At 40.2% G+C, this 25042-nt stretch overlaps 1 protein-coding gene across 1 annotated transcript in view; it reads right to left on the bottom strand.

Annotated features, from left to right (window-relative positions):
* The window catches only part of Fmn2 (formin 2), a 315696-nt gene that overhangs the window by 192697 nt on the left and 97957 nt on the right, over positions 1–25042 (bottom strand). The window contains exons 5-6 of the mRNA XM_006993715.4: positions 19507–21071; positions 17221–17365 (exon numbers count right to left, since the gene is read on the bottom strand). Of these exons, the coding sequence (XP_006993777.3) occupies positions 17221–17365; positions 19507–21071 (1710 nt within the window). The remainder of the gene's footprint in view (positions 1–17220; positions 17366–19506; positions 21072–25042) is intronic.

Here is a 25042-nt window from a genome sequence, read left to right as displayed (position 1 = left end):
TGTAAACCTGAAATCTCTCTACTTAGAGGAAAAAGGATCAGAAGTTCAAGGTCATCCTCAGCTACTTAGGGAGTTGGAGGCCAGACTACAGAATATTCTACTGTAGGAATCAGGAGTCACAAGAATGGGTTATGTGTGCTTGTGCCTACCTAAATCCCTTCCTGGTGGAGATCTCCATTAGGGAAACTACAAAGGAGAGTTCTGAGCTCCAGGATTGCAGAGCAATCCGACGGTTGCAAGTGATTACGCCTAGGAGCTAAGTAGTGGAAAGTTGGACATCGGCAGGGTGAAGCCCACCAACCTTCAGTCTCTACCACCCCTAGGTTCAAGCTGGTGTATCTACATGATAATTTCTCCACCCACAACCAGACAAAGACACGGGGGATTTGAATCAGCTGGTAGAATGCTTGGAACCTGCCCCAAGGGGTCCTGACAGACAGAGAAGCAATCAGTGTTGGCGTAGCCCATAAACCACACCCTCTGGCTGCTAGGCAAGCACCTCAACCAAAAGCCAAGGAAGCCAAAGAGCATAGACTAGGTTCACCCCTGGGACTGAGCTGAAGAAAGCCCTGAAGGAAACATACATAGGTCACAGCCTCACAGATTACCTTTCAGAGGGCTAGACAACTGCCTCATTATTTCCCTCCTTACCTTCTCGCATTGTACTTCTTACTTCATTTTCATAGTTAATTGGTTCATACGTTTTTATTCAATTTCAAATCCACCCCAACCCCGCTTCTTTTCTGTGGTTCCAGAAGTTAGAACCAGGGCCTTGCAGACACTTGGCAAGCACCACACCAAAACTACATCCGTGGTCCTCCTCTTCCTTCACAGCTTCCTCTTCTGTCTTCTCTTTTTCACATCTAATTTCTTTGTTTTTGCTCATTCTGTTCTAGTTCAGTTTTGATTTTTTTTTTTTTTTTTTTTTTGACTCATAAAGAGGTCCAGGCAGGGCTCTGGCGTTGGATCCCACCTCGGTGTTCCAAGTGCTGTGATTATGTGAGCACCACACCCTGCTTTCAAAACGTAAGTTTTAATCCTTACTTCCCACTCCTTTCTCCCTTGTCTCTTTAGCTTTTTTTAATTAATCAGCCCTGTCTCACATTGTTTCACCTTTCTTATCACTTTAAGCTTCTGTTTTCTTAGCATCATTAGCTGAGTCACTGGGTCACCTTTGCCCTTCATAGCTCCCTGGACTCACTTTTCTGTCCCTTTTCTGTGTCTTTCTATGAAACATATGAAAATATAACAGAATCTATCATCTTATATATTTATTATTTGCTATTTTTTAAATGCATAACCACTTTTTTAGTTGGTGACAAATTGTTCTGATTATACTTTTTAGTTATTTACTAATGAATACTCAACAAAGTCATCCAGGATTCAAATTTTTATGAAGATACAATTGTTAGCCATTTTTCAATTCCTTTGTTTTATTTTTTTAAGATAAGAGATTCATCACTAGCCTAAGGACACAAGATAAAAAAAATTCTTTGATAACTTTCTCAGTGCGTAAAATAAAATCATATTCCTTTTTGTCCTCAGGTACTGGTAGTAGACACAATAGTGGACGTGTTAAAGCCATGGATACCCATTCCCATGAACACTTGGCCCCAAGCAGCCAGCAAAAAGAACACAACACCCTGGAGCCAAGGCCACACTAAGGTTTAGATCCCTCATAGATGCAGAAATACACAAATGGAAAATGAAAAGCTGGCATAAATGAAGGAGTCTTGTGAAATAACAAATGAATGACTATTGTTACAACTGCAACTTTATCCCTGATTACTATTTTTTCCTAGACATAGCTCTGATGAATCTTCAGCTTGTATGTGAGGATAGCCTGGGTACAAATATTTATTTATGATTTATTGTACTATATCAAACTTCCTTCTTTTTCTTTTCTCTTTTAGTGTGTGTGTGTGTGTGTGTGTTTGTGTGTGTGTGTGTGTGTGTGTGTGTGTGTGTGTGTGTGTGTGTAATGTATGAATATTAGTGTGAACCTGTGTGTGGAAGCCAGAGAAACCTTGGGTATAGTTCCTCAGGAGATGTCCATCATTTTATTTTTCAAAAGGGCCTCCTCATTTGCCTTCATCTTGCCAAGTGTGTGAGGCTGGCTGGCCATCCTGCCCTAGATCTGCCTATCTGCATGCTTCCAGCTCTGGCTTACCAATCCATCTACTCAGCTTTTTATCTGGGTGCTGGGAATGAAGTACAGGTCCAGGAGCTTTTGAGGCAAGTGCTCTAAAGACTGAGCCATGCCTCTAACCTTTCCTCCACCTTCATCATTTCCCACTTTTGAACAATCCAAAATCTAGTCTAAAGCAGAAGTAGGAAAGAAAACAACTTAAGTCTGCATCTCTGGCCTGCTAGCACCAGGACTGGAGAAATAAAAAACAAGCTTGCCTTGTAGACAGAATAATCCTCCCTGTCCTCAAAGGGTCAGTAAAGGGCAAAGGAACTGTCCTCATTAGATCGCATGTGCTTTTCTAACTACAACTAATCAATGAGGACACTGACACACATGTATTTTATGTTCTAGGAACTGCAGAAAGCAGCTTATGCATCTTTTAAAGTAGGCACCACATGACTGTCGTTGAGCAGAACAGTTATGACAAGTGGACAATCTATCTCTCTTTGTGACAGAAAAAAAAAAAAAGACATGCAACTGGAAGTGGATTTGGGCTTAAAGAGATGCAAGCCAGCGCCTGCAGAGACAAGGCTGGGGCACTCACCCTTCCAGAGCCTGCTTCCCTTTCTTCTACAATGGCTTTCCCCTTTTCTGGAAGATCTCTACACCCTTGATATCTTCTCCAACTGAAGTTCTGCCCAGTGTGGACCATTTCCTTGGCCCTTCTCACCCTTTTCTCCTCCTTTCAGAGGTCATCGGGAAGAAGGGAAGAATCATGGCGAGGGTAGGGGGATCAGAGTCACCTGAGGAGGTTGTCAATGCAAAAAATTCAATAGTTGGTTTAATTTCTTCTGCCACTTTCTTTTCTTCTGTTCTTCTTCTTCCCTAGACAAACTACCTGATGCCCTGTGCTGAAGGGAACCCTGATTAGAATAGGCAAAGGGAATGAAGTTGAATTACAAAGACTATCAGCCAAAAAATTCAGGAGAGAAAGAACTCATGGCATGTAATAATTCTACCACACCTCTTCCTCCAGATGAAAGGCATGCCCCAGAATGTAAGGTAGCTCTGAAATACACAGGCTGTAGTCTCTAGTAGGTATCGCCAATGGCTAGTTCAGAACCCCTTTCCAAAGAGAACACTGAGGCAGCCCAAGGTAAGAAGGTCAATTGGCAGTGTCCAAGATCTGCCTCTTGCTCCTGTTTCTTTTTATGAGAATATAAAAAGGGAGGAAATATTGGTCTGGTTGTCTTCCCTAATTAGTGGTAATAAGGCTTAATCCTAGTTATGGTAAAACTGCTTTCAGGATTTTTTTCAAATGTCACCTTTATTCTGAACCTTAGCATATATCATCATAGTAATGTCACTCCTTTAAAGTGACTTCTGTGGTGAACAATAATAATAATAGTAATCTTAGGAAGAGACATGCTTCCACAAAGGAGGTAAAAGGGTACCTCAAGGAACAGTTTCTAATAATGCCAGTTCATGAAGTACCTGATACAATTAATGAGTGAATAAAGAGTGTGAGCAAGTCATAAACCATATGTGCAATAAGCTACATTTTGAAAATACAATGCTGATGTAGGTAAAACACTGAAGAAAATAAACTATATGAGTAAAACACCAAAAACAGATTAAGGTGAATAGGGAAGATAATGACCACAATGACAGGTTCAGTACAGTTGGTGGTCTAGTGAAGGAAAATACAGCAGGACTCTTATAAGGGAGGAGTGGTGTGGTGATTAAAATAGAACAGTGTATCTGTGAGGCCATATTAGCAACCTCGAGAACGACCAACAAGACACAAAACGTCCAGGAAATTTGGGACACCATGAAAAGACCAAACCTAAGAATAATAGGGATAGAAGAAGGAGAAGAATACCAACTCAAAGGCACAGAAAATATATTCAACAAAATCATAGAAGAAAACTTTCCTAACCTAAAGAAAGAAATACCTATGAAGATACAAGAAGCTTACAGAACACCGAATAGGCTGGATCCAAAAAAAAAGTCCCCTCGCCACATAATAATCAAAACACTAAACACACAGAACAAAGAAAAAATATTAAGAGCCGCAAAGGAAAAAGACCAAGTAACATATAAAGGCAAACCCATAAGAATAGCACCAGACTACTCAATAGAGACTATGAAAGCTAGAAGATCATGGACAAATCTCATGCAGACACTAAGAGACCACGGATGCCAACCCAGACTATTATACCCAGCAAAACTCTCAATCACCATAGGCGGAGTAAACAAAATATTCCAGGATAAAACCAGATTTAATCAATACCTGTCCACAAACCCAGCCCTACAGAAAGCACTATAAGGGAAAATTCAACCCAAAGCAGCTAAACACATCCATGAAAAATCAATCAATAGATAATCCCACACCAACAGAAGGACAACAGCTCTCCGGGTCTGGTTTTTCCCATATTGAACACAATTTAATCTCAGTATCAGCCATTAGAGTTTTTTTACTTTGCTGTTTCTAGCTTATTTCTTAACAGAGTGAGAAATCATTCTTTGAAGAGTTTCTTTTTTCAATAGGTGGTTGATGTTGGGATGGTAACTCAAATCAAGTGATGAGTGATGAACTCCAAGTCATCCTTGGAAACAGCAAATCTGTAGCCCAACATAATTATCTTTTAAACTAGAGAATATCACTTGTGAGAAAACCATCATGGCCACATGGCTGATCTAGAGTGGAGTGCTGAGTTCTGGCAAACAGCTGCATCTTTCTTCCAGTGAGTACCTGAACAGGGCTGATGTGAATTATGTATAGTCCAGATTTTAAGAATCATACTTTCTCAGGGATCTCCACAAACTAGTGGGTGTCCTCGCTGCCCCTGTGAGACAGCCTCTGTACGGGAGAGGCCTCACGTGACTTTGTCCCTGGTGTTCCTCTGGGGACACGTGTGTGAGAAACTACATGCCCCAGAACCAGCTCTCATGTCCTTTGGCCAATGCCGGAGTGTGAAATAGTCCAACGTGGGATTTTTCTTACTAGTAGTAAACAAAGGATGATCCCAATCGGGAATTGTGACATTTTTTTTTTCTTGATGATGGTCATGTTCTGTTTTGAAATAACCTCTGTGTATTTCATTTATTTTCTTTTACCTGGCGATCTCTGAGCAGGCTTCAGATTTTGACAGTTGATGAAAGATATGACAAGCATTAATGTGTGGGTGAAAAGCTTGGTGAAATTCTGAGTGAAGTTTTAGTTAAAGTTGGTTGAATTTGGGATTGACTGGGAGGCCAAAGATTTAAAAAGCAGAAGATTCTCTCAAGACACAAGTTGTGTGATAATAGTGTGTTTTGTGTGTGTGAATGAGAATTTGTAAATGTTGAATTCTAGGCTCCGACAATGTCAGTGCAGATCAAGCTGCAAGTATTTATGTTTTAAAACCTTAATTATAAAGCTAGTTACGTCTTTCTAACAACTAGTTTTAATGTTAATGAGCATATTTTACCTACATTAGCCTTTCAGGATGTTGAGAAAGATGCATCACAAGCACAGGCTGGAGGCTGGGGGCTAGATTGTTTTGAGGAAGAGGTCTTGATGGACTCTTTCATAGAGCAAAGGGAAGCAATGCTTTCTGGGAAATGAGCTAAGTTTTAATCTAGTCTTTAAGATTAGAAGTCAAAAACAAAAATATTAAGGAAAGGAAAACCTAAATGATCTTTGAAGTATTGTTATGTGGAATTGAGTGGTACTTTTGAGGCCTTTCTTCCAGAAAACAAGGACCTGGTTGTCAGGCCTATATTAGGCCTAAACCTTGGTACCATGTAGTTGTACTTAAATCATTTCAATGGAAAGTGTCTTAGTGATTGGAACTTCTAGTGCAGTTTGGAGTTCTTCCATTTGAAAAATGTGATATTTGCATGGAATTGTTTGAATCTTGTTTTCTAGTCCCTCCCCATCACCACCCTCATAGTCTGAAGATAGATTTTTCTCTTGATAAAGGAACAAAACAAGTGAACATCTTGTTTGTAAATAGTTATCTAGTAACTAGTGGTAAACTTGAAATGGTAGAATTCTTTAAAGCCTAATTCTAGGTAGCCTTAGGAAAATGTATCTTAATTATTTTTGAACCTGTATTCACCTTGTTTTTTTCAAATATCTTAAGTTATATTTCCTTTTTCAGAGCTGCTGCTTATTTGGGGCTACTTTTTTTTTTAATTGAGGCGTAATTTATAAAAGGGTATATTGTTTTGATGAGACTTTTTACAACTGTGGCTGGATGTCTTTCTTTAGTCTTCCAAGAAGGGCCATTTTACTTTTTTAGAGTTACTTTTTAAAGTCATGAGGTCAACAACTTGGACTACTATGCATGTAAGTGCTAATGCAAATTAAAGCCCAAGTTGACCTCCAGCAGCAGTTCATTCTATGTTGACAGTGAGAGAACACTTTGCCTGTTAGGATACTGTTATTCGTGGACTGAAATGCTGAAGAAACCTCTCCCCCTACTTTGTTTTTTTGTTCCAATTATGAGAAGGGTAAGAAGCGTTACCTACACATTGCTGGGTTTAACTACACAAAACATCAGTAAGAAGTCTTGAGAGGGAGAAGGATGGCAATGTAGAGATAAATCTCAAAAGAAAAAGGCAGAGTAGACTGGGAGTCTGTTTCCAGGGGCTTGGGAAATGCCCATCCCAATCAGAAGAATGGGAATAACTTCAGAGATCAGGAACCAAAGGCAAAGAGCAACAGAAAATGCACACTGCTCTATCAGTGTTAGAAAAATGGAGATCAGACAGAGTGAGAGAAAAAGAGGCAGAGAGCATGGCATGGTACAGCTGATGAGGAACAACAGCTGCATGCCAATGACGGGAAGAAGAGCCACCACAGAAATAAACAAGACAGCCCAGGCAAACAACACTGGGCCCATCAATGAGCAGGTGGGCAGCCAAATGATGCAAGGGTCCTGGTATCTGTAGACCACAAGCTTTCTGTGTAAATCCCTCCTCCTGGACTAAACCAGAGCAGTGGCCTGAAGCCATTTTTGAAAGATTCCACTGAGTCAGGAGCCAACCGGGTGGCTCTAGAACCCAGGAGTCCACCATAACAAGGTGTGCTCTGAGAACCCAAAGTGTTAATAAGAGCAAGCCTGTAGGATCTCTCCAGTTAGAGCAGAAAAACTGAGTCAGAACCGTGGAGAGCTCCAAGTAGCCGGACTCTGGCCCAAGCTTTATGCTAGGATGAGACTTCCTGCCTCCCCCTGAAGCCAAGCATGGCAACCAACTCAAAAGAGGAGGCATGAGCAGGGATAAGTGAAGGAGTGAATCCACTTAGGACAGATGTATGGGAGCAATGCAGCCCACCATAGGTCCAGAGCTCAAAGGAGCTAGGCACCAGTGTCCACAGCAAGAAAGATTACCAGTAGCTTTGCCCAGTCTCTAGAGAAAAAAAGACTACAGTCAATCCCTGCTTCTCAAACTGTCAGTCACAACCTCATATAGGAATTGTAAAAGACAATAATAACCCATCCATGCACCTTTGGGTAATGCTATTTCAATTCAATGGGTCAGAGGCATGAAAGAAGGAAAGGCTGGGGAGAAGGGTTTCAGTGTGAGAAGGAGTGGGGATGGGCAACAGGGGATGAGAAAGGGAGGAAAGGAAGGAGAGAGGCAGGGATGGAGATGAGAGGAAATAGAGCAGAGAAACTGAAGTGGGGAGTTACAATGAAATTTATACACATGTCTAAAACTGTCAGGAACTTTTTAAAAAGAAAAAAAAGAACAGACAAGTGCAGAAGGCATCTGAATGTGCACTGGTCAAAAATGAATGAAAAACCAAGGGCACAATGAATCTGTGGTGTTCGCAGAGGCAGTAGGTGCCCATGTTGAGTCGGATGATGTTGCTGCAGCCTCAGTTCTGAGCACCCAGGCACTCTGTAACATACAGTGCCGATGACCCTGCCTCAGCTCAGATCTGAGACTATTCTCTTTTTACCAAGCATGTGAAGTTCTTTCCTTGTATACAAATATGACATTTCACCATGGAACTCAAAACTCCCTTTTTTTCCTACCACCATTCTTCAGCATGTAAGTATCAAATTAATGCATCTTTGGACTATATTATGTTAAAACATTTAACTTTTAAATTGCTGTCTAAATTGCTGATAAGTTTCATAAAAACTCATCCCAGAAATTTTGGCTTGGGGCTAAGATAGAATGTCTAACAATTTTTGAATTGGCCCTAAGTAATCTTCTTTCATTTTACACTATATATAAAGCAGCACACTCAACATCATAAAAGCAAAATATTCATCAATTCTAAAAAAGACTGAAGATGCTCTGTGTCTTGCAGCATCAAATATTTAACCAGAATTTAATTCTTTATGTACAAACAAACACAGATAACCATCTCATTAGTATACCAATTTACTTTATTGCAGTTTACTTTATTGTTTAATGGTAAAAAATCAATGTATACCAAAAATTGCTTCAATAAATTTCTTTATACGTTATTATCAATAAATGCTAGATTTTTATATGTACTTTATATACCTATGTATCTAGAGCCACATTAAAAAGAACATGTCCCAGGCAACTAGAGTTTGGTCAGGAGTTAGTTAAGAAGTCCAAGAAGTTTGACCTAGAGTAATGACAACTACTCGCCCCAAACCACACAGCCTTGCTGCTGGCAGACAAAACAAAAACCAGCACAGGAAGCCAAATAACACAAAGGTTCCATTTCACCATCAGCAGCCTCCTCAAAAACCCAGATATCTACACTCGCCCAGGGAATGACACCCCGGGGTGATGGAAACCAATTTCTTCCATGTTTTGTTTTTCCACGTCTTGTTTATGCTATTTGAACCATTTTAGCTTTTCTTCTCCCCTTATTTTACATCTAGCCTTTTAGTCCTCTCCATGACCCTTGGTGCTCTCTTTCCCCCTTCCTCCCTCCCTGCCTCCCTCTCTCCCTCTTTCCCTCCCAACCCTGGCATAAGGCAAAGGCTGGCTGAGGCTCCTGATCTCCAGATCAAAGCCTCTCAAATGTAAAGACTGTAGATATAAACTACTTAGTTGCCATTTAGTGGTTTTGTTTGTTTTTTAACATTCCCATCTTCTTCCTTCCCATTCTTCTCTCCCCTTTCCACCATTTCATTCTATTATGGTCTTCAAATTGACATTGTCCCCACCCACCTCTGTCTTCTCTGCTATTATCTTATGCCATCTAAAAATTTTTCACTATTGTTGTTTGCATTTCCTTCCCTTTTGTTTTCTCTGCAAAGTTAAACGAGGTCTCCTTTTTTTTCCTTTGTTCTCTGTTGCTATTTGTTAATTTCACTCTACTTACTACTGTCTTTATCTACCCTTGGGTAAGTCATAGCTTACAGTGCACTGCACTGTCCTTCTTCTCGCCGTCCTCTGAAGTTACTGGAGTCAAGGAGGTGGTCGTTTTTGAAGTACTCTGTCTTTGTACTGGCTTTATCCATCACCTATGGTTGCTTCTTTCATAATACACAAACTGTGGTTAGTCTGCTACCCTGAGAGTGGTGCTGGACACCATACCTAAGCTCCTGGGCTGAGTGTTTCCGGATATGTCAAGCTACTGAGTGCCATTCTTAATCTACTGGAGAGAAACTATACTTCATCTTTACCAAATCTATTCCCACTTGGACACTATACATTTTTAAAGGAAACAGTATGAACGTCGGAAAACTATCAGCCAATGACCTGGTCCCAGATGTGCAAGTCTCAAGGAAGAAAACATAAGAAACATGATTGATGCGCAAGTCTCAACACGTAAAACAAAAGAAAAATGATGTCAGGGTAGCATGATTCTTGCAAAAGTAAACAAATTCACAGTAACAGATTCCAGTAAGAATTATATACATGAAATCACAGACAAAGAATTCACAAGGATTGCAACAATGTTCAACAAAATCAAAAAGGACATGAATAAACTGGATTAAACCAAAGAAAATACAAATAAACCACTTAATATTAAAGAAGGCACTATGGAATATGAAAGATTAATCCAATGAAGAGGAGTACTATAAAAAAAATCAAATCAAATTTTAAATATGAAAAACTCACACAACAACAACAACAACAACAAAACCCCCAAAACTCGGTGGTAAACTTCACCAGCTTAGTAGATCAAGTAAAAGACAGAATGCCAGAGCTTGAAGATAAGGTGGGTAAATTGGAAAAACGCAAACAGTGAGTATTTTAAAGAAACTAAATACATGAATAAGAACTTTCAGGATGTATCTTTAAATACTCGATCATTTTTTAATTCACATCAAAATAATTTAGAGTTTGCAAAAATCTGTCCATTGTTACCAGCATCCCTGCCTACAGGCAAAAGGTAGGAACCATCAAAACTGTAATTTTCAGAGAAGAAACAAAATCCTCATTTGCTTTGCAATTATTCAAAATTTCTGTTGCTGTCCATGGTTTAAAAAAAAAAAAAAGGTACACTCTGCTATTATTAACATTATTATTAACATGGCATCAATGTCAACTCCAGGTCCAGTTTCTCAAAGTTCAGTTCCCATACTCACATCTAAGAAGACAATTCTGATCGAGAGAGAGATGAGCAGGAAATGTGGTACTAGAGGAAGCAGGTAAGAACGGCCTATATTCATCTCCCTACAAGTCTCAGACAGCAGCACACAGGAGAGGCCTGCTTCAGTGTTGACTGATTTACTGTGTTTTAAAATGAGCTTCAAGGAAATCTTTTACTCCCTGTCTCATTTGCAAAAGCCATACCTTAATTGTCTCTGCCTATCTAAACTAAATACATTCTTCAAGGGCCACTTCAGGTTGCATCTCTTCCACGCAGCCCAGTTAGCATCTGTTCAACTCCAGACCACCCACAATGCTTACCAGCTTCAGTATACACCATATAGCCTGAGGAAGGACTCGAGTGTAGGGACCTGAATTATTTAGTAACTGTCTCTAGAAACCTCTCTGCTCTCTCTAGCATTTTGAGGGATTTAGATAGTGCCTCCTATAGCCCAGGCTAGCCTCAAACTTGCTATTTAGCTAAAGATACCTTAAACTCCAGCTGCCTCTGCATCCATCTCCAAGTACTAGGATCACAGAGGTGAGCCACCCCATCCAACCACTCTGATATACTTGGCTTCTTTTCTCTGCTATACTTCCTGCTAAACTGGAGAGACTCTGCTGCCTTTGGATCAAAGGGGAAAAAAAAAAGATGCAATTGTGAAAGATGAACTGTCATTATTATCATGGAGGTTCAGCAGTGAGACTCAGGGCAGAGCCTACCCTGTGTTTACTAGGGCTCTGCGCAACAGTTACTCTAAAGTGATGGTGCAAAAAGAAATTTCTCATCACCTGCCCCAAAGCCTAGCACTGATGTTCTATTCTATTCTACACTCTTTTAACCCTCATGGCTGCTCCATAAGGATAAACAATATATTAGCCATTAAAATCCAGTGTCCTTTTGTTATATATCTAGCCTGCCAGAGTAGTAATACCATCACAGTATTATGGCTATAAATCGAAAAGAATTACCCTTGAGCATGATTAAAGGTTGTACAAGTAAGGTGCATTTTATCAAATATAATTTACCGGATGTAAAATGTAGCAAGGTTAAGGATCATTAGCTAATTGCACTTTCTTTTTATTACACTGCTAGTTTTTCATTTTAGACATTTACTTAGAAGTATATAAACATTTTTTGGCCTAAAGAAAACAAAAACTAGATGTTATTATTGTTTAATTCATTGAATTGATTGGGTATGCTGTACACATAGTTATAGGAACAGCATATTCAAAAAATAATAAATCTTTCAACATCTAAAACAAATCCAGATTCCACAAAAACCTATGTTTGTCTAATTATAGCTTTGTATTTTGATGTGGTTTCTTATGTAAATACATTCTAAGGCCTGCAGCTGGAATATATTATATTAAAAACACATGTTAAAAGTTACAAAGTACCACAGGCTGGAGACAGGGTTCAACAGCTAAGAGTGCTTGCTGCTTTTGCAAAGGACCTGAGATCAGTTCTCAGCACCCATTTTGGGCAGCTCAACATTGCTCCAGGAGATCCGACACCCTTTTCTGGCCTCAGTACACACATAAGACGTGTACTACACAAACACACCAATACACATAAATAGAAATAAATCTTAAATGTTCCAAAGTACTAAGTGTTTATTATGGGCCCCCCAAAGCAAATCTAAATAGTCACACTAAAGGATATTTGGTGTTTCCAAAACCATCTTAGGGTTTCAGTCTATAAGCCAAATGTAACGAAAACACCAACCTGCTAATACTCAGGTTATCATTGAACTACAACCCTCAAGGCACGGTAAGCCTATCCATCACCAACTACAATGAAATGGGATTTGAAAATCTAAAAATGGATGCTTCCTAGACACCCTTGTATACTTTCCATAGCAGTATTAGTGTCAGACAGTTTGAAAATGGAGGACACACATCTGCCAAATTCCTCAGCACAGCTGAAAGCAGGAGTTTAAGGGCAACTGTCATTTTGGGCAGCATCCTCAGAGGCTCTATATTAGCTATATCCACACAGGGGCAGCGAGATGTAGGTGCTTCTTTGCCCATCATTACTGAGTGTTTCTAACATAAAAATTTCAGAGTTTAAGTGCTAATGTATAATGGCAAGACAGAATAGAAGACCAATTATCCAACCCCTTATCACAACTGTATCAAATGTGAATTTTAACATATCCACTCAATGTCTCCTCTTCTCATGACTAGTAGATTTTTTCCATTTTAACCACATTTCCAAAGGCTGAAACCACCAGGATATATTTAACCTTCATAAATAGTTTTGGAAGAACATTTTAATCTGATAAAGAGAAGAAATCCATGATAAGATTTATTAAAATAAGTGGTTACACAGATACCAGCCAAATATGTAGACAATCACACAGATTCTTCTAATTCACTGGTTGCCCTCTGTGTGTACATTTACATTGTGGGCAGCATGTTCCCGTGAACTCTTCCTGAGCACAATTAGATGCTATCTGTTGAAGACATACTTTGGAGAGGCTTTTATGTGCTATAGAGTAAATACATAAATATAGATAGATGATTGATAGATAGATAGATAGATAGATAGATAGATAGATAGATAGATAGATAGATAGATAGATAAATGAAAACACATCACCTACCACTGATGAAGTTAACCATAGTGGATATCTACCTCTATTCACTATTTATATGCCAAAAATTGTCTTCCTTTGTACTACTTACAGAAGATTATGTGTCTATAAGCAATACATCATCAGTCAGATACATTTTCATTTAACTGAGAAAGTGTCATGTTTTTGAACTTGTCAGGATCTGCTAGGATGTGAAAAAGTTTGTTCAAAGTGTTTCCACATATAATTATATAAGTCTAATTACCATTCATTAAATATTTAGAATAGAAGAAAAAACACAAACTCATTTTTAAGTTTGGATAACACTCCATATATATTCAAAGGAGATATTATGCATCCATATCTATCATTTACTTAGGAAGAAAAAAGATACTGGAGAAAACAATGCCCTGTGTTGGAACTGTACTGTGCCCTGAGTAAGCTGGGAATATCATAGACTCCTTCTGATGCATCACTTCTTTGTACCATAAGCTAATGTCTATCCATCTCATGAGAGTGGGGGGAATGAATGAGATAATGGAAGAGAAGTGGTGAAAGCAGCAAGGTCACATGACAAATAGCCGGCCCAGTGTAACCTGTACTTTGCGTGGCCACTGCTGTCTAGCCGCTATTTCACATTTCCCAAAAAATATATTTCCTCCTGATGTCACTGGATCCACAATTGACTGGAAGTTTCTGTATTGATGCATTTTTTTATTACCAAAAGTTTTCTGAATTAAATTCTCTTATGTCCCTGATCCTCAACTCTGAATTTAATCTTTATTTAATGACAGGGAGTTACTGTTTATATTCATATATCATTGATCACCATCACAGAAGGGAAAAGGGCAGGCCAAATGTGTACTGGCTCCAAAACATTCTTCAAAATGGGGCCAGAGTCTAAGATGCTCTAACACAGGGACCAGACGAGTTGTTATTTCTAGGTTTGCTTCTATTTTGCAAGAGATAAGGTTATGATTTGGAGTTAGATCAATATACAATTTTGATGTCACATTGCACTCATTTATATCACTTGTTTATCAGCAATTCCGTCAGACTGTCACATGATCAACTCCTTTCACCTTCTCAGTTAACTTCCTGATGCACATTACTTCAAAACAGAGATAAGTAAAGAACATAGCCAGAATAAAGATGAAAACATGTTTCATGAGTGAAATACAAAATGCTGTATTTTCAGGGTTTTTTTTTTTTTTAAATTTCAGAGAGGATTTAGAAACAGAACATAAGAATTACTATTTGACGTGCTATCAGGAGAATCACTCTCTTTTGCAGTATGCCAAAGGGCAGTGCACCCAGCAAAGAACCTTCTACTGTCACATATGAAATGTCGAAATGTCCCCACGATGACAGTGGAGACATCTAAACATCTATTAGACACTAGCTCTTTTCACCAGGACCTCCCTTGCAAGAAGACAGATCACTGGAAAATCATTTTGTGATTTTTAAATATTTAAAGAAAAGCAGAACTTCTAGTTTCCATTGTGTATAAGAATTATTTCTTGAAATACCTCCATAAATGTAGGCCTTGGCATTAAAAGCTATTAATTTTATTGGGAATGAACCATGAGATAGCAAATGTCTTCACATACCAGTAGAACACATTTCCTGTAAAAGACAATGTCCCTGTACACATCCTGAGAATAAAGTTTCCTTAAACAAAATCCAAAATTTCTCAAGGAAATAGGATGGAGATATTTTTCTTCCAGATGTATTCAAGCTAAATAAAATTAGTATAGTTTTTTTTTCTATATTTGTGGCAGACCACACACACACACACACACACACACACACACACACACACACACACACACACACCAGAAAGAATTTTTATCTCCTTAAAAATTGATTTGAACTCAATTCTAATATCAGGCCAAACTGCAAAGCTTATGAGGAGTCAAGATAGGGAGACATTCAGAAAGCTTGTAGGGTCACTAACAGTGAATGTGAATTAGGATACTAGCAAAGCTCCTTACCTAAAGTTTACAAAATGTCTTGGTGATAGGGTAAGGTAATTCTGCTGGATTGGTGTTCAACACAGATGCAGCATTTACATGCAAAGAGGTCATCTCATGCCAACAATTTTAATTTAAAGTTTTGGTGAGACATAGGTCATATTTCAGGAAGCCAGCAATGGAATACTATATCAAATACAGAAGTTCTACAATGTCAGGCAACATATGAGCTATCTTTCTTATCTGAATCCCTTTAATGAAGCTTCTGGTATTGGGAGATGCAGAGGGAATGGTTTGTTTAGCTGAGTATCCAGTCTCTGGAGAAGAGAATTCCCATGTAACAGTCAAGCACCTTTTGGGTTACCCAGCTTTCCTCCATATTCTGCACTCTGCTCCAATTTTGCATGGACCACTTTCCATCTCTGGCATGGTCCATGAGAATAGATAAGATGACCCAGCCCCATAATACTCTATACAAATGTATTCTGGGAAGAGTCTTTAAAAATACATATCTGAATGCCGGGCGGTGGTGCCACACACCTTTAATGCCAGCACTTGGGAGGCAGAGGCAGGCAGATCTCTGTGAGTTCGAGGCCAGCCTGGTCTACAAAGGGAATTCCAGGAAAGGCGCAAAGCTACACAGAGAAACCCTGTCTCAGAAAATAAAAATAAAAAAAATTAAAAAAAAAAACATATCTGAGAAAATGTGGATCCTTCCATTACTCTAGTAGTGTCACATTGGACTGATTCTTGTGACAAATGCTTTTCTGGATTTTAATCTCTGTTTAAGAATATCTAGTGATATTTATAAGCCCTTCTCCCTCAACCAGCTGATCTGTTAATTTAATGGATACTTTTTGATATTTGCTAAATATTTATGCAATGTCTTATTTACTAGTGACTGACCTATGGTTACCATAAATACAATAATACAATAAATAGTACTGAAAATCTCAGTAAATATTCAACATATTGTCTAGGTTTGTATCTTTATAAAATGCCTAGGGTTAGCCTGGCCACACAGTCAGCTATTGATTCCAGGAGTCTGGCTGTCCCATTCTAATCCATCCATCATCCCTAGATAGATTAGGCAGTGTCCAATTTGGAAGTGTTATCTGCTTTAAAGTATCAATAGAAGTAATACAATGCCATATACTTGGTTGCAATTTCTATGTCAGATACAGCAAGTCAAGGACTTGACCTTGACTCAACCCTTGGCTGTCATTGATATTGAAACTGGGCCAGAAGAACACTGGGACACTAGCCTCATTTCTTCTCACTGAGACTGATCCCTCCCCAGTTTCTTCTCACACACCACTGCAAAGTTACAAAATGTAGACATTCCCCTATTCCATGGTGATGGATTGTCACCAATAGCAAATATCTACAGCTCACTACCATGGAGTCTTGCCAATTCCTGCTGCATGGCATCCTGGAGACTAAATTTAGATTATTTCATGACCAAGTCCAGTGGGTCTACCCATTCAAAATGTTCAGAAATGTGTTTCTTCAGATACCTGTTCTTTCTTCTTCTTGTTCGTGTCACAGGCTAGATCAAAGGAGCTACCATGAAATAGAAATGTTAGGAGGAGGCAGAATTTTCTTCCATATTTCAAGGACAGTACAGCTGGGTTTTAACAGCATTCACTGAAGCTACAAGTCTAAGAGCTAGACTTAATCCATGCTTGCCTCTTTGGGTGCATGTGAACACTCAGATGAACTTCAATCGAGAGAAACAACACCAACCAAGAAGAAGCAGTGGTGGAGGGTCTGGAAACAGGTGCTAGTGAACAAAATGACCAGGGCACTCTCTCTCTCTGGACAGTTTCAGCTGTTCTTCCTCAATGAATCTTACTTAACAATACATTCTAACATTCCACCCCTTCCTTGCTATCTGTAGAAGATCCAAGGAGACACACCGAGTCCATAAACCATTTCAAAGCTTGTCTTCTAATGAAAGTTTACACTTTAGCAGAGGGCCCCTCCAATCGGAAAGTACAGGGATACTCACTTGTTTAGCCTTTGTCTTTGAGATTGTATCAGAAATGGGTTTCTTTTTTTCCTTTACAGCAGTTTTAGAGAATAATTCTTCAAATTCATGACAATCTATGGATGGCTCTTCGATCTTTTCCCAAATAAGTGAAGGGCTGGAATCTCTAAAATTAAGCAAAAGAACAATAAAATGGCCATCCAAAGTCCCATGTCAAGATGAGCAAAAACAAAGAGGATAAATAAAAGGAGGAGGGCAGGGAAACACAAGAAAAAAGATCCGGAAGAAAATGTTTTATCAACTTGACGAGGTGGTTAAAATGTCATCTATATGAATAACACATAAAATAAAATAATACAATAGAAGAGTGAATGAATAAGACATTTGTCCAGAAATTATTTTCTGACATCCTTCCTCATCAAGTCACTCCATGAAACTAACAAAGCAAAGCCTCTCTCAGAATGGGCTAGAGGAGCAAGGAATGCTTGATTTCCTACATCCCAATTTGATTCAGCCTAGATGATTATTTGATGGTTAAAACAAAACAAAATAAAACCAAAAATCAAACAAACAAACAACAACAAAAATCGTATCTCCAAGGCCAGGTAAGGTAACATACACCTTTAATCCCAACACAAGAGGCAGGAGAATCTCTCTGTGAATTCAAGGCCATCTTAGGCTGCACAGCAAATTCTAGGCCCAGGCAGGACTGCATTATGAGATCCCATCTCAAAAATCAATTAATTGATTAATTAATGCACACATAATGTGCATATATATGCATCCATGTATGGATGTATGTACGTACATATGTACATATAGATGGATGGATGTACTATGTATGTATATTTCTGGAGCTGGAGAGATGGCTCAGAAATTGAGCACTCTTACTGCTCTCCCAGATAATATGAGCTCAGTTCCCAGAACCCACATGAATGTGTTCCCAGCACCCACATGGGGCAACTAACAACCATCTGAAGCTCTAGCTCCAGATCTGACACTGTCTTGTAGCATCCTAGTGTACTTACACTGGTGTACTAGACACACGTACATGTCAATAAAGAATAGAAAGAAATCAATCTTTATAAAGTATATATATTCCTAAGAAAATGCTCTCTATATACACACTGCCATCCACCCGCCCACTGTCTTTTCCTTCTCAATACCTCCATGCTTGTGTAGTGCCACTAAGAAAGAGTAAATGTCATTTATAAAAAGCAAAATAATGAGACAGAACATCAAGTCCTGGACCTGAAGAAAATGAGTTTGACTACAGTTTAAAATGATTCATCAATGTATCTAAGTGATAAGACACTCATGCAGAGAATAGACTGGAAAAAGGAGTCAGGGAACTTAGCATATCCTCTCCTAGATGGATTTAGTGAAGAAAAAAAAATCAATACAAGATGTGCAAAGTAATGCTATTTATTCCTAAATGCATGCCACTTAGTTCAAATGTGTCAAGGAATTGTGATCAATTAGAATAAAAAGGGCCAATGGCATTTAAAGTTGTGTTTTCCACCTTCTCCCCTGTATTTAATGACCAAGCCTCCGAGCATGGTCTTCCTGAGACTGGGGATCAGATTATGTGTGGACAAACAGTATGCGACCTGAACACTTGGTGAAAAAGTCTTAGTTCATGATGGTCATTGCCAACTATGACCACGTGAAATGGCCTTGTGTCTTTAGAAGTGTCAGGGCATTCCCACATTTGGATGTGTTTTGATGTGTGATGCTTCTCCAGAAAGACTTTGTATGAATAACACTGCATCATAATGCAAATCTGGACCCTTTAAAGGTGGAGAACTCTTCCTGGAAAGCTGGTTTGCCTATGGACTTGATTTACATTTTTTAAGCCGTGATCAGAAATAGAAATTTCAACAGTCAAAGCAGAGTGTAAACTAATGGTGCAACAAATGCACCTGCTTCTCTACCCTGCTTCTTTTACAGACAATCCTTGCTTTAGATGGTTAGCGTGTAGAAGGCAGTGAAATCCTCTAACTACAGGTAAAATCACTTATGTTAAGAAAAAATAAACCCCTTTATCCTTAAAAAAAAAAGTTAACACTATAAATGGATATAATATACATCTCAGAGATGCACACGTAATTTTTTCAATCTTTGATACTACGGGACAAAAGTCTGCAATGTTCCATAAATTGCTTCAGAAAACAATGAAGTCAAAATCTTACAAAAGTTTTATAGGTGTACTTAAAATACATTAAATTATACTTCCCAGACAAAATTCTACAGCAAGGTGTCCCCTGGTGGGAACAAACTGCAGGGATAAGCTCGCTTTGGGGTTACCTTTTACTATGGAGTTGAATTCTTGTCCAATAGAGAGGCTTCATTGGTCGGCAAGGCTCAATTGGGGGCTTCCTAGCCCCTCTGTCCTGATTCATTCCCAATCCAAATAAGCCAGTTGGCAATGGAGGAAAAAGAAATCCACACACTTGTGGTGCTGGTAAAGTGCTACTCCCAACTTGTGAGGAGGGTGAAGGACCTGAGCCAGGCAACAGAGGAGGTGGAGGGATGCCTGCCCCAGGAGGAGGTGGGGCTGGAGGGACCCCCATACCTGGTAGAGGAGGAGGGGGAGGAATAGCAACTCCAGGAAGTGGAGGGGGAGGGGGAGGGGGAGGGGGTATGCCCACTCCAGGGAGTGGAGGGGGAGGGGGTATGCCCACTCCAGGGAGTGGAGGGGGAGGGGGTATGCCCACTCCAGGGAGTGGAGGGGGAGGGGGTATGCCCACTCCAGGGAGTGGAGGGGGAGGGGGTATGCCCACTCCAGGGAGAGGAGGGGGAGGGGGGATTCCCACTCCAGGGAGAGGAGGGGGAGGGGGGATTCCCACTCCAGGGAGAGGAGGGGGAGGGGGTATGCCCACTCCAGGGAGTGGAGGGGGAGGGGGTATGCCCACTCCAGGGAGAGGAGGGGGAGGGGGGATGCCCACTCCAGGGAGAGGAGGGGGAGGGGGGATTCCCACTCCAGGGAGAGGAGGGGGAGGAGGGATTCCCACTCCAGGAGGAGGAGGGGGAGGGGGGATTCCCACTCCAGGAGGAGGAGGGGGAGGAGGGGGTATTCCCAGTCCAGGAAGAGGAGGCGGTGGGGGAGGGGCTGGCAGCATTTCTATTCCCTGTAGACTGGTGGGTTGTGGGGCTGTTGTACTGGGCAGAGCAGGCACTGTTATGTCAGAGAGACAAGGAGGTGGGGGAATTGCCATGCCCAGGCCAGGCATGAAGCTGGAGGACTCTGTACAAGGCAGAGGTGGTGCAGGTGGGATATTACAGATGTTTCCAAAGGAGGAGCTAACAGAAGGCTCTTGGCCGGTTTCCAAGGCGGTCTGCAGAGAAGGGGGGGAGGGGTGTCCTTGACCTTCAGACCCAGCCAGAGGAGGAGGAGGAGGAGGAGGTGAGGGTTGTGATGCACTCTGCAGGGCTGGTTGGGCATCAAGCTGGACTGATATTCTCCTTGGAGATACGATCAAAGAAATCTCTGAACAGAATTTTGTCTGAGGTCCGGTGGGTGGGGGTAGAACCACCGACTCTCCGCGTTCAGAGGCAGGTGGGCACGGGGGACCTTCTAGAGGTGTCTTCGGAGGCGGCAGTGTCAGGATCCCACCCTCTTCTGTAGGGGAAGTCTGTATTGATTTTGCCTCAAGAGTTCTCGGAGGTTGTGCGACCTTCCCGTGCAATCTGAGAGCATCCAGACCAACTTCTTCAGAGGCTGGGAATCCATTCTCAAGGCCTGGAAGGCTCAAGTCTAGGGCTGGATATTGCTTTTCTAGCTCAGCGATCTTTGTCCTCAGATCCTCAATGGTCTGCTCCAGTTGCTGAATTACAGTCGCCTGTCCTTCAGACTTCACATCGAAAACTTCCTGAGAGACAAGGACAGGCACAGTGAGTAAGAAAGTGAAAAAAAATGCAACTATTTAAAGAAGAATGGGAAATTAAACAAAGCTGACTGTCTCTCCTAAAAGATCCTGTCACAGAAAGAGTCTACTGAAATTTCCATGTTGACCCTTCTTGTCCACCATTGGATTTGAACATGGCTCACACATACTCCAATCGAATCCTAAGGTCCTTCTTCGTCTCATCTTCATAGAATGTCATTGAGGATGGACAACTGTGATGGTTAGTTTTATATGTCAACTTGTTACAAGAGAGAGTCACCTGGGGAGAAACTGGTACAGAGAAAGTATCTATATCAAGGCATGTGTGTGTGGCTGCCCTGAGTACCTTCATTGAAGTGGGATGCAAATATGGCCCCTGATGGGGCCCTGAATTGTAGATAAATGAAGAAAGCTAGCTGAGCAGAAGAAAGCCGGAGGCAGCACATGGAAGCATCCACTTAATTCTTTCTTGAGTGGGGATGTGTCCTGACTAGCTGCTTTGAGTTACTCTCTTGACTTCTCGGTGATGGACTGGAACTCAGAATTATAAGACGCATATCCTTTCCTCTGATGACTTGCTTTTGGTGAGGGGGTTTTATCACTATAATATAAATAAAACTAGACTAGTACCCGATGTTAATCTGATCCTGCCCCTTGGGGTTACCCTGCATCTTGACATAAAAGCCTCTGCTTAAGGAAAAACTCTGCCCCTTCCTCTCTCTCCTTCTGCATCTCCTCCCAGGAGGTATGCATCTCTCTCTTTCTCTCTCTCTCTCTCTCTCTCTCTCTCTCTCTCTCTCTCTCTCTCTCTGCCTCTCTGCCTCTCTGCCTCTTTATCTCTCTATTATAATAAACTCTCCACGTGGATGCAGTGTCTGGGTTGTGTATGACTGGCCATCCCTGCCATGCCCATATGGAGTGGGTCATCTGCCAGCCCTCCACAGAATCTGCCCAGCATGTTTCCCTGCATGAAAGGAATACCCTGGTGTGTGTTGTGTGTGTGTGTGGGGGGGGGGGGGGGTAATAATAAATCATAATACCCAAGAACAGGGAAGAATATTCTACAAGACAAATGTTTGCCTTCCTGACTGTGAATTGATGCTACTGGGTGTTTTCTAGAGACTTTGGAAGTAATTCTGAATTTTAAAGGCAATCGCTAACTTTTAAAAGTGGTCAAAAGTAAGATTATGTGAAGTGCTATTGACACAATAAAACCATGGGTATAGACATTGTAAATGTATGTCATAATCCTGATATCACGTTCACTCTAATTTTAATATTTTACTCAAAGCATTTCAGTAAGTATTCACTGATAGTTCTGCAGAACTTATAAGAATAGACACTTTAAATGGGCAAAATTTTGAGGGTTGCGTATGTTTTATGTAAACTTAGGCACACACAAACAAACCCTTACATCATTAGTTTTCAACAACATTCACACAAAAGACCAAAGTGTTAATATACGAAAATGGTGTCATATATTGTTTAAGTAGTCCATGGTAAAAGAAATCTCTATTATAGACAGTTTTGTTTCCCATTTGACCAATATAACAATTCCTATACTATAACTATGATGCTAATAAACATAAGTAACCAAGACACAAAACTTTACCACTCAAGCTCATCTTAACGAGTCTTTGATCATTCAGTTTTTTCTTATGACACTGAATTACTTAAATGTGTAGATTATCCCCATTTTCCTGGCACACTAGTAAAAGTTTTGATATATTGATCAGTATTTCTCAAGTTATCTTAGTATATAACTAGAGTTCTGATTTTTCCACCAAGGGTTATAAAAAAAGGTTTCTTTAGGGCCAGTGGGATGGTTCAGCAAGGAAAGGCACTCATCACCAAGTCTGACAACCTGAGTTTGGTCCCCAGAACCTGCATGCTGGAAGAGGGGAACCTGCTCCTGACAGTTGTCCTCTGCCCTCCACAAGCACACTGTGACTTTCATGTGCCCCCCCACACACAAAATAAACAAATAAATGAAAAAGTAAAAATGTGAGTTCAATGATGAATGAAATGCAGGAAATAAATTACAGAAGAGAGTTCCTAAATCCAATTCTTAAGTCATATCAATGAAGCTAATTCATTGCCATCAACAATTTAAATACAATAAAACCAGTATGAAATTATAGGACAACTAGAAAAATAAAGTGAAAGGGGAAAATGATTGTGCCATAGAGGCCTCACACTGTAACAGCTATTACGGTCCTTCCAACAAAGATTTACATCCCCACATTCACAGACCATCTCCTCAAAACACACACCAAAGCCAAGTGACGGTAGGAGTTCGAGTAGCAGCAACAGGGAAGATTTGGAGATTTTAAAATTCTAATTACAAAGCCAGTCAGCAAAAGGTAAACAGCAAACAAACCAATCATATTGCACATGATAACGGGTACCAGACAAAGACAGTTGTAAGGGTTCCCCTCGATATGACCACAGCCACCTTGTGTCATAACATCAATGACTACTCCTAAATAACCCCCATCGGCCTTCCCTCAATAGTTTCCCAGAACATTGGAGTGGTATGTGGAGCTTTATGGCTGGGCCCTTGTGCCAGGAATGCCCCTGACATTGATATTAGTGTGAAATAAACCAGGTGTGCTCTGACTTGGATGAAGCCACTTCTGACTGCACCAACATATACAACTCTCCTTCTGACTGTAATCGAGGGGATTTGTGGCTCTCGTTGCTGCCCAGGCCCACACTTCTGAGTAAGTATCTAATAAATTGTGATCCTCAAGCTGTCTTCCTTCTTCAACACCACAGCATCCTGGGGCCAATTCTCAGACTGGGGCTGGACTGCTCAGAACAATCTCTTGAGTGAAATCCACTCTTGACAATGTTTTAACTATTGGCTCACCCAACTAAAAGCTTCCTTCTTCTGTTTATAGAAATGGAAAGGCTATGATATTTACAGATTCCCTTGTAGCTAGGCTTAACCTATTAGATGAAGTTATGGAGAGGTTTAGAAGTGTGAGGATTTGAAAACCTGAGTTCCTCAAGAACGAGATTACAATTTGCACTCTAATTTGTGACTGTCACCCCCAAAGTTTTCAGATTTCCAGGTAGATTAAGAATCAAAAGCTGAAATGTGCACCATAGAGAACATCCTTCAAAATTTCCCATTGCTCCATTAAAACTTCTTATTAAAATATCTTATTAAGTGGCAATGTCTCTTGTGTTCAAGTCATTTAACAACAAAGCCTAATTGGTAGAAAATATACCAATATTTCACATTTAGTTACATGGGGGATGGGTAGTGTTCTCTTCCAAAAGACCAAAATTTAAAAGCTAAGTGACCATATCATTTACTAGATTGGGGTTAGGCCTCAGTGGTAGACTACTTGCTGAGCATGCATAAAGCCTTAGCCTTAAACCATATAATGAAGGGAAGGACAGAAGATAAAAACAGTTTCATCATAACAGGGAGCTATATAAATTTTATATTTAAAAATATTTTTTAGTAAAAACTTTTAGGTAAATATATGATCCTACGATACATGATTCCAATGTTCCATCTTCACTTTTTCTGATGCTAAGAGATACTACAGCTTCTGAAAGATGGGTGATTTCTCCTCATGTGGCATTTGTATTGTGTGGCTTAAAACTTTATGAGATCATTGATAAACTAATCCTGGCAGAGAGCCTATTCTAATTATATTAAAATTACAGTTTTGAGCACAGAAAGTCGTGAGAGATGCTTGGTGAGAAAAGGGGAGGACTTGAGGCTGAGCCAAATACTGTATTAAATTTACTCATTTATTTTATTTATTTGATGGTACGAGGAGCTGAACCTAGGGCCTCTTGCATGCTATCCCGCTGAGATCTACAATCAGCCCTTGCTAGATTGATTTGTCTTTCATTGTGAGGCAGGGTCTCACTATGTTTCCCAGACTGACTATGAATCTCTCCTGCCATCCAGGCAGTCTTTAAATTTGTAATCC

The sequence above is a fragment of the Peromyscus maniculatus genome, chromosome 11 (assembly GCF_049852395.1).
Source record: "Peromyscus maniculatus bairdii isolate BWxNUB_F1_BW_parent chromosome 11, HU_Pman_BW_mat_3.1, whole genome shotgun sequence".
Taxonomy (NCBI): Eukaryota; Metazoa; Chordata; class Mammalia; order Rodentia; family Cricetidae; genus Peromyscus; species Peromyscus maniculatus.
The sequence above is the reverse complement of the archived record's forward strand: the minus strand, read 5'-3'. Positions and strand labels throughout refer to the sequence as shown.